We start from the raw sequence: 14,870 nt of genomic DNA on the forward strand, positions 1-14,870 counted from the left end.
CTGACATGAAAGTAATGATTATTTTTACAATGACAAGTTCATAGTTAACAAAACAATCAAATATTGTCACTTTTTCTTTTCTTTTTTGACAATTCACTTCCTTTTGTTGCATTGATTTTTAAATTTCAATAATTTTTTGATTAAAGTATTTAAAATGTGATGTGAATAAAAATAATAAACGGCCCTGGGCATATACCGGGTGTTACGGAAGTCCACGTAATAAACTGAACCACCAATACAACTCGTTAAAATAAACGTTTTTTTTTAAATTATCGTTATTGATTATTATCCCGTGAGTGAAATATCAAATTAGGGCTTATAAAATTGTAAAAAAAATATTCGATTAAAAAAAGATAAATATCTACACATGTAAAAATAAGTTTATTTAAGGAGTGCGTATGTAAATTGGGCGAGCGTTTTAAAGGCCCACGAGTGCCAACAAGAGCCCAATTTTCACACGAACGAGTTGAATACAACGATTTTTTTGTTCGATAAGCCCCTTAAAATCTGTAAAATTAGCTTGACGTTTCGTTTTGACAAATTGTGACATTTATCAAAATCCGTTTACACAAGAGAAAATTCTGAAATTCTGACAGTGTCGAACAAAAATGTTTATTTACATGGTGACTTCCGTAACACCCTGTAGATGTAAATGTGTTACATGAATCTAATAATTTTGTCAGTTAATTTTGTAAATTAGCTCAAAGTCCTCAGTTGTTGAAAATTTTTCATTTACCAACGTCTACAGAAAACTACGATTGGACTAAATATTATTTGTTGTCCTTGAGGTTTAGAACTTTCGAGACTCCAAAAATGTTTAATTTTTTTTTCTTTGATAGCTTTGTCGTTAGTTCTGGATGTTCAGACAATTCGACACTTGATCCTCAAGTAAATCAATAATTTTATTATAAATCATTTCATTTCGGTGGACTCCGTAATAAAAATCTCCGTGATTTAGCCCATTTATTTTCATCTTGCCGCACACTTTGGCTTCTGGGGGCAAAATACTGTACAGAAATTCGACGTCCTGCAAAGAAAACAATACCGTAGCTGCCTGTTATTTAATTCTTAGAAGTAATATTTACTTGCTCTTGACTAAGAATGTCATTTACGCTGTACACAAGAAGAATTGGCGTTTTGATATTTTGTAAAGGGTAAGTAGGTGGCTGTTCGGTGCCGTAGTGTTTTAGATTTTCTTTCTCTCCATAGTCGTAGTATTGGAATTTTTCCGCGTCAGCTAATTGGTAAAAATGTGCCAGGTTTTTCATTGAAACAGCAGAACCAAACTGGTCAACCATCAAATTAACGTAATTCTTAAACATAATTAGTGCGCATTGGTTTTGCAAGTTGCTAACACTTACAGGATCAAATTCGTGTGGAGTCCATCCGAGGAATAATGACGACAAATAAATAATAACTTTTTTAAAAACAAAGAATCGGTTGATGAAACGAACTAACTTGAAAAACAAACTGTTGTGGTGAAAGACACTGTAAACTCTAAACTGTTTGTGTAAGTTATTTTTCTGAAAGTATAATTTTTAAATAGTGTAGGTATTATGCCGTCTGGCGTCTGCATTTTTTTTTTTACCATTAAGAATTGTACAGAACGAAACAAAGTCTCAATAAGTGGTGTCTTGTAATACTTCAAGAATGTAACTGGTGCTAGGGCAACTATGAGTTTTAGAGAATCAGCAGCTTCTTCAGGTCTGGTAGATGCGTAGACGAAACTGGAAGTAGTTCCACCAGAATGTCCCACGTAAACTATTTTCGACACTTTAGTTATCGTTTTGATATATTCAATAACAGCTTTGTTGTCATAATAGCCTTTTTCATGAAAAGTGAAGTTCCAGAATTCTTCACTGCTCGATTTGTAAGAGACATGATTTTGCGAATAAAAAGTACCTCGACTGTTGCTCAACCAAATGTCATAATTTGATTTCCACAATAGAAATGCGATGGAATCATTATTTTGGCTGACCCAGGCTTTAGCATCTTGACTAATTCCGTGTTGGAGTAAGATCACTTCTTTCGGGTTCTGTCGAGGAATTCGGAATAAACGTAAAACGTAACCATCTTCCGTGGATACGTGGTGAGCTTCTCCGACTCCAGTTTGTCTCTTGATGATATTTAACTGGAATAGAATATTGACGAGAACTCTACTCGGTGGTGTTCAGTACTTACGACGTCATCGTTATTGTCAGGAATGTAGAAACAATTTGGATTCACGAAAATAGTTAAATAGTCGTAATAAGTTTTACAAGCATTATTTAAATGACATTCGACGCTTCTTAAACTTAGTAAGATAATAATGCTCAAAAGTAACATCTTCTAGCGCGTCTGGTTTAACAACAAATGATGGCAATTCATATTAGTAATTGTTTATTGTTTCATATATAGAGTGATTGTTGTACAACATGTCGCAAATTATTAGATTTTGATTCATTTAATATTTAACTTACTAAATTAGCAATTTATTTCTGATTTCATTTTCGTTGAGAATTGCTTCAGAGATATTTCGTATTTACTTGAAAAAATTGCATCGAATCACACTGTATTGTACTTGCGAACCTTCAATTAACGGAAAGCAAAGTAATGCTTCTTTTTTTTTACATGAAAATTGTCTATCACGTATGTCACAACTTTGTCCCTGGGATACCAGAATTAACGTACTTAGTATATTGTATACAAATAATTATTTTGATATTAACATTATTAACTGCATACTCACATTGACATTAGTTTCAACTTTCGGAATTTTATACATATAACCCACTGGCACAAGTTGGTGTTCATAGAGGGATTGTAATGAAGCTTTGTTGTTCGGAAGAAACGAAGAAGTAACGTAGTTAAACTCCGTACGGTGATAGATTGTACGTTTTTAAATTCTAGTTCCAAAACATAAAGCAGTGAAAAATACTAAACTCTTCATCTCAATTGTTTCACGTTATGTAGAAAACCGTTGTATCCCTGCAGATTAATTCCCGCCACACTACTTTCTGGGTCTGTATTCTGTCAAAAACGTACAATCTATCAGAGTACGGAGTATATATGTCGTATATATATAGGCTGCATGCACTTGAATTGCATCGCCATTCGCGTGAACAAAACCTTTATAGTAGCGGCTGGGGAAAATGGGAATCTGGTTTCTTGACTTAAATAACTTTGGACCGTATTTAAATAAAACTGTAAGGGCATTATTAAGATTTACGACAGGGACAAATTTTTGCCTGCCACTCTCATTTTCCCCGGCCGCTACTCTACCTTCCTCTCTCGTAGTGTAAATAACTATTAATATGATTTGTTTTAATTTTCACGACGATAGTGTATTATCTAATTATTTTTAAAATAGAAATATTTTATTGTCCGTAAAAATGCAAAAATTCATTTGAAATGCTCGATTTAAACATTTCCTGTAGAATGTGATCATTACTTAGGTGGAAATACTTTGGCCGCGTTAGCTTTGTTCTACAAATTTAATTTCACGCAAAAGTAGCAAAGGAATATTTTATTGTAGGCAAAAAAACAAAGATCAAGTTTAAAACGCTCCCAAAAAATTCGTTTTGTTCTTTCAAATTTAATATTTATTTTAATTGTTAATTATCAGATTAATAGGTTGTAAAGAGAATAAACAAAAGGAATCTCATATTTTATTCTAGCAATTCTAGATGTAATTGTCAATATGCCTCATTTAAACTTCCACAATGATAAGAAAAGTGTAAACGCTAAGCAAACGAGATATTTTTATACAATTATACAACTTATTATCACTTCATTTTTCATTACCTGCTCTGGTATTCTAATTATGTATTGCTTTTATAAGTTTTTTACACATGGCAAATATTAACTTTAAAACATTTACTTATAGTTATGTACTTAGCGTTTACGATTTCGTTATCGTAAATTTTCAATAAACTGTAAAATTTTTAAACACATTTTCATTTTATCTTTCCCAGTATGAAAATCGAAATGATTAAATCCTCGAACTTCCAGCTTTCCATAAATTTTTGCTTCTTCAGGTAAATGTTCGTACAGTAGATCAACATCCTACAAAATTTTGCCAATATCAAAACGAAAATTAAAAAAAAATTACCTCCGTAACTGATAAATAATCTTCTTTGCTATGGACGAGATAAATAGGAGTCCTTATTCTAGATAGGGGATATGATGGTGGAGTGACATTTTTGTAAATTTTTAAATTATTTTCTTTTCCATAGTCATACCTTTTGAACCCATTGTAAGATTCTTTCAACTGTCCATAATGAAAAATAACTTTCCACGACGTTTCAGAAGGAATATTAGATAAAAAAACGTTGCAATAATTCTGAAAACTTGATTTGAACCTTGTTAACTACAAATTTGAGTAGTTACCGGATCAAATTGATGAGGACCCACGATCATTGCCAAAAGATTTACCAACAGAATTTTAAAAGGAAATAAAATTGCAAAACGGCGAATTATGTTAGCGAACCAAGAATCATAAGCAACTAAACTATGCTGATTTGTCACTTCAACCACAACCTAAAATATTTCATTATGAGGTAGTTACGCTAAGTTAAAAGAGTAGCGTACTTGGATTTGAGGGAGGAAAAATGAAAGATATCTGAAAATACTTTCCGCGTGGTCCACATAAGCAACCGGTGCCAACAGGATCATTGCTTTGATATTTTCTTTTGCTTCTTCTGGTCTCAAAGAAGCGTAAATGAGTCCAGACGTGGTCGCCATTGAGTGTCCCAAAAAAATAATTTTAGACCCTAGGGTTTGTCCTCTGATATAGTCGATCGCGGCTTTATGATCGTAAAGACCCATTTCATGAAAACTGATTTTTGTAAACTATAAGATACAATAAATTGGGGTTTTACCTAAAGTCCCAAAAAGCACCGTCCCATCGTGTCAAATTAACGTGATTTTTGGAGTAAAACGTGCCCCGATTATTGGTCATCCAAACATCGTAACCCGCTTTCCAATAAAATAGCGCTAAAAATGACTGTTATGTGGTACATGGCGTCTATGTAATTATCAACCTGTTGACTTATTGTACTGAGAAATCCACACTCTGGAGTCAACCCCCAGGGGGTGTTGTAAAAGAATAACGTCTTTTGGATTGCTTCTGGGTAATCGAAATACTGTCAAAATGTAACCGTCTTCTGTGGTGACTTTGTGATCTTCGCACACACCAACATGGCTTAAAGCTATGGTACACTGAAAAATAATTAAGTACCTACTATTTCGTGCAAGAAAATTTGTAGCAATTTTACCACATTTTGATAGGTATCAGGTATATGATAACAGTTTTTGCTGTAGAAAATATTTAGGTAGCTTGAAAAGCTTGTGCACGCGTTGTTGTAGACGGTCTTCTCCGGGATTTTGTGGTGAGCAAATAAAATAAGACAGATTGTTGCAGCAACGACAAGGAATACGTGAAATTTTAGTAACGGCATGAAAGATTTAAAATTTCTGTTCATTTCAGGGTGCAGATCTGCATTTAATTTATTAAAATAGAAAGATTTCTGTAACAGAAAATTTTGATGAACTGTAAAAAACTAGAAAGTTAAAATTACAATTTTGCTTACCCCTCTATCTTTCAATGTTCTGTTTGCTTATTTTATTTGTTGTTTCAATAAATAGTCTCTGTGAAAAATGTGCCATTCGAATTAACAGATATTTAGCAAGGTTATGGAGTAACAGGTAGTGTGATAAGAGTCCATTAAGGTAATATAAATAGGAGGTTACATGACTTTTCCATTGGCAGATTTTAATTTTCTTTCTTCAAATGTACCTTGATAAGTAAACAACTTAATCAAATGTTAAAGTATTAAGTACTTGCGTTCCACCACATGTCAGATAAGTTTGTTATCGTTTATCTTTAATTTTATTATTATACGTATTCACCCCGAGTCGAAATAATTATTACATAATAGCTATTTGTGCAATAATTTAGGAAATGTAATTTTTTTCCGTATTAGGTAGGTATGGCGTGCCGTTCTTCTAGTTCAAAACATCAAGGACATAGGGTTTGAGTAAGATTCCTAACACAAGACGAAGAGAATTTGCTAGTTCCAATGGGAACATAGAAAATGTGGATCTGCTTGAAATATTTCGGAAATATTCTTTTCTTCGTCCGTTACCAATTGAAATTTGAAGATTTTTCTTGGGATATCGAAGTGGAAAATGTACGAGATAACGTATTGGATTCATAGTATTAGGGCCATGCCTAAAAAAATTCCAGAGTTTTGGAAGTTACCGAATTCTTCCAATTATACGGGACGTTGCTTTAGATTTAGAAGGACGTCTGCTACGATACTGGCTGATGCAGGAGCACACCACACAACATCACTCTTAAGAGGCATGATGGATGGAAATCTTCTAATGTGCCAGAAGGATATACAGGGTGATAGCTCAGTTAGATATAAACTTTAAATAGCAGCGAAAATATTGGGCAATAAAGAAGAGGTTATCGTAAATAATAACTCTGTTTCTACTTCCACAAAGACCGGTTCTGGAAAAAATAGCATTTATAATTTTAATAAAGAAGGGACCGTGAGTAGAAGACCGATCATAATTTTTTTAGTTGCTGTCAATGTCATCTTTAACCTAATCTCAAAATTACCCGTTCACACTGCTCAAATTTTGCAAAATCGTTGTTACTTGATTTTGAATGTGTACGCTATAGTTTCGAAAGCAAGTGTACATATTAATCTTTTTTTAATCGATTTTTTTTGCATTTTTCTCACCCCCAATTTGACACTTCGCTCATGGGATAATTATCAATTGAAACGAAAGAGTGAGTGAAAATGTTTTTGTGCGGTAAAAACTTTACAGGTTTTTGAAGAAAGAACGATCGCTGTTCTAATATCTACTAATGGTTTTTATTGTTTTTCATTCGAGTATTTTAATCGAGTAATTCTTTTTTCGTGCTTCGTTATCAAAGGATGTGGAAACACATGAGCGTGTATGAATTTGGCAATATCAAAGCAAACATTTTGAAAAAATTACCTCTATAACTGATAAATAATCTTCTTTGCTATGGACGAGATATATAGGAGTCCTTATTCTAGCTATGGGATGTGATGGTGAAGTGACATTTTTGTAAATTTTTAAATTATTTTCTTTTCCATAATCATAAATTTTGAACCGATTGTAAGATTCTTTCAACTGTCCATAATGAAAAATAACTTTCCACGACGTTTCAGAAGGCATAATAGAAAAAAAAACCTTGCTATAATTCTGAAAACTTGATTTGAGCCTTATTAACCACAAATTAGAGTAGTTACCGGATCAAATTGATGAGGAGTGGGACCTCCTTTCAGTGCCAAGAGATTTGCCAACAGAATTTTAAAAGGAAATAAAACTGCACAATGCGATAAGAGTGAAGAAGAAATATGTAATAAATACCAGTCGAGATGGTACAGGGGCTGAAGCAGGAGGTACGGGAGAGTTATCAGGGAAGAACAGAAACAATGTAATAGGGAAATGAAGGAACTGAAAGAGGAAAATGAAAAACTTTTCAGCGCTATTTTTTTAATGTTTCATAAGCTTACTGCAATTTTTCAAATTTGATAATCAACAAATGTTGAAAACTGCATTTTTTTAAATGGCAACTCCATTTCTGATACTAGATATAAATGTAAAATTTAATTTTAGGGCCACGTTTATTAACATTGTGTATTCTATTTCCGGCCGTTTGCTGTAATTTCTATTTTTTGAATAAAATATTAGAAATCAAAGTAAGTTGGATCGATTTGTCAGATTGACAGATAACCTGCATTTAATCAAAATTCAACAAATAAATTAACAAATTAATGTAAATGTTAATGTAAAAGATGTTGGAAGCGTCTACCATCCGTTTGTAAACATCCGTAGCGGCGACAGCATTCTTTCCACACTTTCCATAAATGAGGATCATGTCGGTCTTTTTTCAGATTTTTTGCTTTAATGTCAAGATACAAAAATAAGAGCCATCGTGGATTTCGGTATAATTATTTTCGAAATTTGAAATCACGAAATTATTGCAATGTGTATAATGGGTTGCGGCAAAAAAATTCATAAGTACCCCTCTCGTGATTGACGCCTGTGAAATGTAATTTGGGTTGCATGTTAGATTCGTATTCGTACTCTTCTGTGAAATGTGAATATTCTGAATTCTGTAGAGAGCTGGACCAGCATTTATGAATATCTTATATTATCGGACTGGATTTTAAACATTAAAATGATTAATAATAGAAACCAAATGATACAACGCTAGCGCTGGGATTCTTCTTACATTTCATTGAGTTATGTTAAATTGTTTACTTTTCGTGCTGTCATAACGTAACAGCTGTCAGTTTCACGTGGTTCATAATCAGGTTTTATCAAATAATGGCTTGTAAATTATCTAAATAAATGTTTATTATTGGTGAAAACTGTGGTGAGGATTTAAACAATATCGTTGTTTGTGTGATATATGTTTTTGTTCGGTGGTTGTTCTAATCAGTCAAGGACTGCGATAACCTAACCTACATTTATTACTAGTTCATAAAGTTAAATTGATCACACGTCGGCAATGATGAAATCGCAGCTTCGGGTTAGTACACGAAAAGATAAAGCAATGAATGACACCGAGTTGATTCAGTTCATAAACTGCAAAATTTTGCGCGACCACAAAATAATCAAAGAAGACCTGTGGGTGCGCAATGGCACTATTGTCAATCCGGAGAAGATTTTTTTCGATGAGAAAATTCAAGCCAGCAAGCGGATCGACTGTAAAGGTCGAATCATAGCACCCGGATTTATAGAACTACAAATAAATGGTGATTTGCAAAATTTTTCTTTACTCTCTTACCATCTCTTTGTCATTGAAGGCGGTTGGGGGCATGATTTTTCGTACAATATTGATAATCTCGAGACGGGTTTAGATATGGTATCTCAAAATCTTTTGTGTCATGGGGTGACTGCATACTGTCCCACTATAGTAACTTCTCCGAAGGACACGTATCACGCAATTCTTCCTAGAATGAAGAAGAAGCAAGGGGGCGCTCATGGAGCCACAGTTTTGGGGGTACACGTTGAAGGGCCATTTATAAACGTGGAAAAGAAGGGTGCGCATCCTCCTAATTGTATCAGAGGACTAGTAAAAGTACAGTAGAATTTTATTTTTTAGAAAAATGTTTGTCTTTCTCTGTGTGTTAATTTAAAGTGACGAATTTGTTTGCAGGGGATTGATACTGTCAAGGAGGTTTACGGAAGTTTAGACAATATAAAAATAATTACTTTGGCCCCAGAATTAGAAGATGCAGAAGACGTTATTCAGAAACTGTCGAGTCAAGGAATTGTTGTATCTGTTGGTAAAGATTTTGTTTTTCTCCTTTGTTTAGAAAGTATCAATTATAAATCCTGTAAAACAAAAAAAAAGATTGTATTGCCATCTGGCAACGTTTACTTCTTTTATTTCACCCACTATTTAGGATACAATTAAATTTTTAGGACATTCTATGGCAGACCTATCTCAGGGGGAAAGGGCTGTGAATTGTGGGGCCACCCTTATAACGCATTTATTTAACGCGATGCTCCCGGTAATTTACTTCCACAATATTTGAAACGTTAAATTTATGAAAATTTCTAGTTCCATCATCGAGACCCAGGACTAGTGGGTCTTTTAACTTCTAACAGGGTTCCCAGAGGCAAGACTGTTTACTTTGGAATAATCGCAGACGGTGTCCACACACATCCTGCAGCTTTACGGATCGCTTACAGAGTGCATCCAGAAGGTTTAGTTCTTGTGACTGACGCAATCTCGGCATTGGGCCTTGCCGAGGGTAACCACAATTTGGGACAATTCCAGATCGAAGTGAGGGGAGGAAGGGCATACATCGCCAACACCGATACTTTGTGTGGGAGTATCGCGTCCATGATTGAATGTGTCAGATCATTCTTGAAATCGACAGGTTTGTGTTTGATCGTTTTGATCCATTAGGTTGCAGCATTTTTCTCTTCTAGGGTGTTCAAGGGAGTACGTTTTGGAAGCAGCGAGTTTGCACCCTGCTAGGGCTTTGGGAATTGAGAATGTGAAGGGGACGTTGGATTTTGGAGCCGATGCCGATTTTGTAATGCTTAGTGACGATCTTGAACTGGAATCGACGTGGATTGCAGGGAAACGTGTTTACGTAAAGTGAATTTCAAAGTAGCGTTAGGTAAAGGAAAAAAGTGAATGTTTGGATACGCTTTTGTGTGTCCAAAGTGTATTTGTTAGGAATTTTTTACTTTACGGTTTTGATGTTTAATACAATCTATCACGTTATGTATATATTTTTTTTGCAATTCCCTTTAAACTTAGCACTTTATTCAGTGATATGAGAAACAGCAGAATGAACTGGTTAAGAGAAAGTAATAATAGAAAAAATTGTTGACAGTCACTGGAATAAGCATAGTTTGGGGAAAAAACTTCAGTTACATATTTCATATAAATTTAGAATGATTGAATGAATCCATTATGTTTTTGTCTTAATTTTTTCCAATTACCCAATAATTGTACAGGGTAAGCAACAATAACTGATTCAGTTGGCAAAAAAAAAATTACATAAAATTTTCAAGACTGAATTGTACCTATTTCGGTTTGTTTTATTGACATTATTGACATTTCAAATTTAAAAGTCTTGGTTTTTGTAATCGTTTATTAATAAAATGGTTTTCTCGTTGGAACATGACATAAAAGTTACCAAAAATCACCAGAATTTATTGCCAACTCAATCAGTACTCGTTGCTCACACGGTAGTACAGGGTTATTCCAAATGATTATAGTCGAAGTAGGCCATGCCCATATTATTACATTTTTGCCGCTTTCATGTGAACTGTCAGTTTTGTCGCTGTCACTGGCATTTTTTAAGTGAAAAGTGCGGTGATGAGATTTTAATTTATTTTTGTTAAATTAACGATTGAATCCAGAAATATAGAGTTGTTTTGCAATCAATTTTAACAATATTGAGTTGTTTTGCACCCAATTATTCATATCATTTTGATGTTTTTTTTTTTATGTGGAGCGGCAACCATTAATTTTACATTCAGTTTTCACGTCTACTTCGACTACAATAATTTAGGTAGAATAACCTGTATAATACCACTGTAATACTGTGCAAAGATTTTATTGTATGGGAACTAGTATTTCGCTAATTTGTTTAAAATGTACATATTTACATTTTGACACCTTTTCAATCCCTGAAACACTTTTAATGTAATGTATCTACAAATAACACTATTCAACCGGACCAGGCTGTGTATTATCACGAGATCACGATCACCCACGTTCGATCACGTGCTAGAACGATGTCCGATTTATTTAAAATTATGGGGGATTTATAAATAACATCGTGCTTTATTTATATTTAAAATTAACAATTAATGTCCAGTTCAATATATTTTATAGTGTCGTAATTTTTGTGATCAGTAGCGTAATTGATAAAACTTGAAATTAGATGATTTTGTATATAAATATAACAAAGTGTCCTTCAGTGAATATTACGTTTCCAATTACGTACTGTGTTAAATTAGATGGCATCATATTTTATAAGAATTTTTAAATCATGTATAGGGATAAAAAATTGTGAAAATGCAAAAATTAAACTGGATCATGCTTTAGTGGTGTCACATTTTGTATTTTTTATTTTTAGAAAAGAAAACTTCGAATGTTACATGATTTCTGATTGTCGCGTCGTTTAGTAATAAAATAGTTAATGATACAGATATATCATTAGACCACACTGTGATCCTTGTTATCAACAACTTTTCAATTATCCACTTTGCTTTAATAAAATACTCAAGGGAGATTACGATCGTAAAGTATTAAGGGTGACCGATACTGGCGAAGTGTTTCAGTTTTGCCACCTTTATAACGCAGCCACTAATACACAGTAGAGTATATAGATAAGTATGGAAACCAAACTGAATTTTTACCTGAAATAATAAGCCCTGAGGCCCTGACCGTTTCCATGCCCTTACCGAAAGGTTCTCGGAGTTTTATGGTTTAATCTGGTTTATCAGACAAACAATAAATACATTTCTTATTTTGTCTAAAAATGTAAGACATAATTTTCTTCTGGAAAATTGTCGAATAATAAAATTATTAATATTATAATAGATTAAAATGGTCCAATAATATGAAGTCCCAAAATTCACGCCCATAAATAAATGTCTTTTTCGCATTAGACACATTAGACGTCGTATGCGAAAAAGAAATGTTTTTGCAACGAATTACATACAAGATTTTTTCTAATTCCGTAAAGTATTAGGCAAAAAACAAGAAAAAAGAAATACAGGTTTTAATTTTTTTAATTCACTAATTTATTACTCCTATCATTCTATCACTCTCTATATTATATCTACTCCAATTCATTTATTACAAAAGTGATATTTATTGTTACAATTTTGTAGCGATTTTCTTGCCAAATGAGTGATTTTGATCTGCGGTATAGCTGCTATATGTATATCCAGTTTATTACCTGCGAAGTCGCAGCCAGTTATCAACGATTTGAGCAATGGCTTGCGTTTTTTAAAAGTTTCTTTTACATGATGAACTGATGAGATCAATTCAATACTTTGATTGCTTTAGTAAAAGAAAAGAAAGCTTTTCTTGTAATTTTATACTTCTCACTCTTTTTGGCACTAATGCGAAAAAGTGACAGTTAAACGCATTAGTGCGAAAAAGAACGTCATTGTGACATTCAAATGACCACCAAAAAAACACCTATTTTGCAATGGAACTACTGGTCTCGCGAAGGAGTAGATAATTACCAATTCGCGATTTCTTTTTGTGATTTATACATATACCTACCTGCATACTCCACAACGCACAAAACTTTTCATACGATCATACTTTAATTTATAAATCAATATTTCTGTACTTAATTTGTTATACCGGGTGTATTATGAAAAACCTTTGGTGCTATAACTTCCTTATTTTTTATCCGATTTTAATAAATGATACATCAAACAAAATTCGTTTTAGAAACACTATAGCTCGACATGCTATAATTTTTTTTTGACATTATATTTTTTGACAGACCGCAGCTTTGTTTTTTTAAGTTGCACTGTATATTTTTTTATTTTTATTCTGATAGATGTTTATCTTCTGAAACACAAACATTAAAATAAAAAATCAAAAATTTGTTTTTAATTAAAAAAAATTGAATTTCCAAAAATCAAGTAACCATAACTTTACTATAGCAAATGTTCGAAATTACCTCCATTCTCTCTAAGGTACATTCGACAGCTTCCACTGACGCCTATTGCGGCGTTTAATAAAAATTCTGGTGGTATTTGTTCACATACTGCTACGATTCTTGTTACTAAATCATTTCTGTTATCGACGGAGTCAAATAGACATTGTCTAGAATGCACTTTTATTACTGTTTAATGTGACTGCTTGATTAAAAAAAAAAACGTTATTTTTTAATTTCTTCTTTTTGTTTCTATGCATGAACATGTTGTTTACATTTTCATATTCTAAATAAAAATCTCCATAAAACTGAGCAAAAAAAGTTAATAGCGCAATTTGAAAAAAAAAGTTGATTATCATTTGTCAAAAACAGAACTCAAGAACAAATATTGGATCACATCAATTATTAAAATCGTCTGAAAAATAAGGAAGTTACAGCACCAAAGATTTTTCATAATACACCGGTATATATATTATATAATGTTAATGACGTTGACGTAATAATGTGCGGACTAAATTAGACAACAATTTATTCATTATTTTTATACGTACATATTTTTAAAAAAACCTAATATTTAATTCCAAAAATTAGTTTTCATAAAAAAAAAGCAAAAATTAATTCGCTCTGTACGGTCATTTCTGAAGAAATTCGAATAATACCGGGACAGGGTATTATCTGTAAAGTCATAAAATTTCCTGGTTGAAAACTGATCGGCGGCCCAAACTAACCCCCGGATTTGTCCCGTTCCTAAACAGGTAGGTAGTTTTGAAATCGGAGAAAAGATGTGCCTCTACTGCCTCTGGTGGCAAAAGCGATGAACTAAAACCGTTTTTATTCGCAAATTTATAAATGAATAACTTCCACAACTTCTGTTTTTTTTAATTATTATTTAATGTAGTAGGTAAAGGTAAATATATTGTATAGAATTACAAAATATTCTAACGAAATGTTCGCCTGGAAGACGAAAAATTTAACTTTTACATTAAGCTCAATATTAAAAAAAACAAATGTTTCATCCATAATTTCGCAACGCAGCGGACTCAGTAAACTTATTTAGATTCATTCTACAAAATCTGGAAGCATAATATTGAAATTTAGGTAATAAAAAATCGAATTAAAGCCGCGCACTTTAGGTTTTTATCATATCATCAGACAATCTTTTTCTCTTATAAAAAAAAGTATAACGCTGCGGTCTGGAGAATTAAAAAATCTTTAATTTGATGTATGATACTTGACGAATGATTGCGTATTAACTGAGTTCTTTGCAATTAATGAAATACACTCTAGTCAACGCTGGTATCGGTCACCCTTAAGAGTCCGTCACAGCTCCCAAATTCGCATTTTGCAATTTACGTCGTTATTACTCAATCAAAGTAAAAATTGTTTTAACAAAAAAGGTATTAAAAAATGACGTCCATTTGGCAAAGTACTTTTTTTTGGTGTAGTACAAAAAAAAGGATTTTTTCTTTAGAAGTAATTATTTTTAAATAAAATTACTAACTTTGCTAAATGTATTAATTATTTTTAGGAATTTTCAGTGCCATACAAAATGATTTATCTCTACATTATTAGAGAAAAATGACAAATGCTATTCGTACGAATTTTTTTGCGTATAGTGCTGCCCCTGTAGCACTTGCGTCGTGCAAGTGCACTATCGAAGTTCGGATACAAACCGTTTTAAGGAAG

At 32.8% G+C, this 14,870-nt stretch overlaps 3 protein-coding genes across 4 annotated transcripts; 1 reads left to right on the forward strand and 2 right to left on the reverse strand.

The window, feature by feature from the left end:
* Positions 1 to 847: 847 nt before the first annotated feature.
* LOC138133127 (lipase member J-like) lies at positions 848 to 2,623 on the reverse strand. The gene is made up of 5 exons (XM_069050932.1): positions 2,182 to 2,623; positions 1,589 to 2,131; positions 1,362 to 1,523; positions 1,086 to 1,313; positions 848 to 1,027 (listed from the first exon to the last, which is right to left on the reverse strand). The coding sequence occupies exons 1-5, from the start codon at positions 2,323 to 2,325 to the stop codon at positions 848 to 850; spliced, it is 1,257 nt and encodes a 418-aa protein (XP_068907033.1). The 5' UTR covers positions 2,326 to 2,623.
* Positions 2,624 to 3,634: 1,011 nt separating this feature from the next.
* On the reverse strand, positions 3,635 to 6,137 carry LOC138132643 (lipase member J-like). 2 transcript variants are annotated; one of them, XM_069050227.1, is made up of 9 exons: positions 5,890 to 6,137; positions 5,571 to 5,776; positions 5,256 to 5,507; positions 5,022 to 5,199; positions 4,860 to 4,974; positions 4,570 to 4,816; positions 4,369 to 4,518; positions 4,091 to 4,321; positions 3,635 to 4,044 (listed from the first exon to the last, which is right to left on the reverse strand). In XM_069050227.1, the coding sequence occupies exons 3-9, from the start codon at positions 5,460 to 5,462 to the stop codon at positions 3,892 to 3,894; spliced, it is 1,281 nt and encodes a 426-aa protein (XP_068906328.1). In that variant the 5' UTR covers positions 5,463 to 5,507; positions 5,571 to 5,776; positions 5,890 to 6,137; the 3' UTR covers positions 3,635 to 3,891. The 2 variants fall into 2 exon arrangements, with proteins under 2 accessions (XP_068906328.1, XP_068906329.1); XM_069050228.1 differs by having other exon boundaries at positions 5,256 to 5,530; positions 5,571 to 6,137.
* Positions 6,138 to 8,281: 2,144 nt separating this feature from the next.
* LOC138132644 (N-acetylglucosamine-6-phosphate deacetylase) lies at positions 8,282 to 11,607 on the forward strand. Its single transcript, XM_069050229.1, has 6 exons — positions 8,282 to 8,786; positions 8,838 to 9,112; positions 9,191 to 9,320; positions 9,460 to 9,548; positions 9,599 to 9,920; positions 9,973 to 11,607. The coding sequence occupies exons 1-6, from the start codon at positions 8,540 to 8,542 to the stop codon at positions 10,146 to 10,148; spliced, it is 1,239 nt and encodes a 412-aa protein (XP_068906330.1). The 5' UTR covers positions 8,282 to 8,539; the 3' UTR covers positions 10,149 to 11,607.
* Positions 11,608 to 14,870: the final 3,263 nt, after the last annotated feature.

Source organism: Tenebrio molitor, chromosome 6, assembly GCF_963966145.1.
Source record: "Tenebrio molitor chromosome 6, icTenMoli1.1, whole genome shotgun sequence".
NCBI lineage: Eukaryota > Metazoa > Arthropoda > Insecta > Coleoptera > Tenebrionidae > Tenebrio > Tenebrio molitor.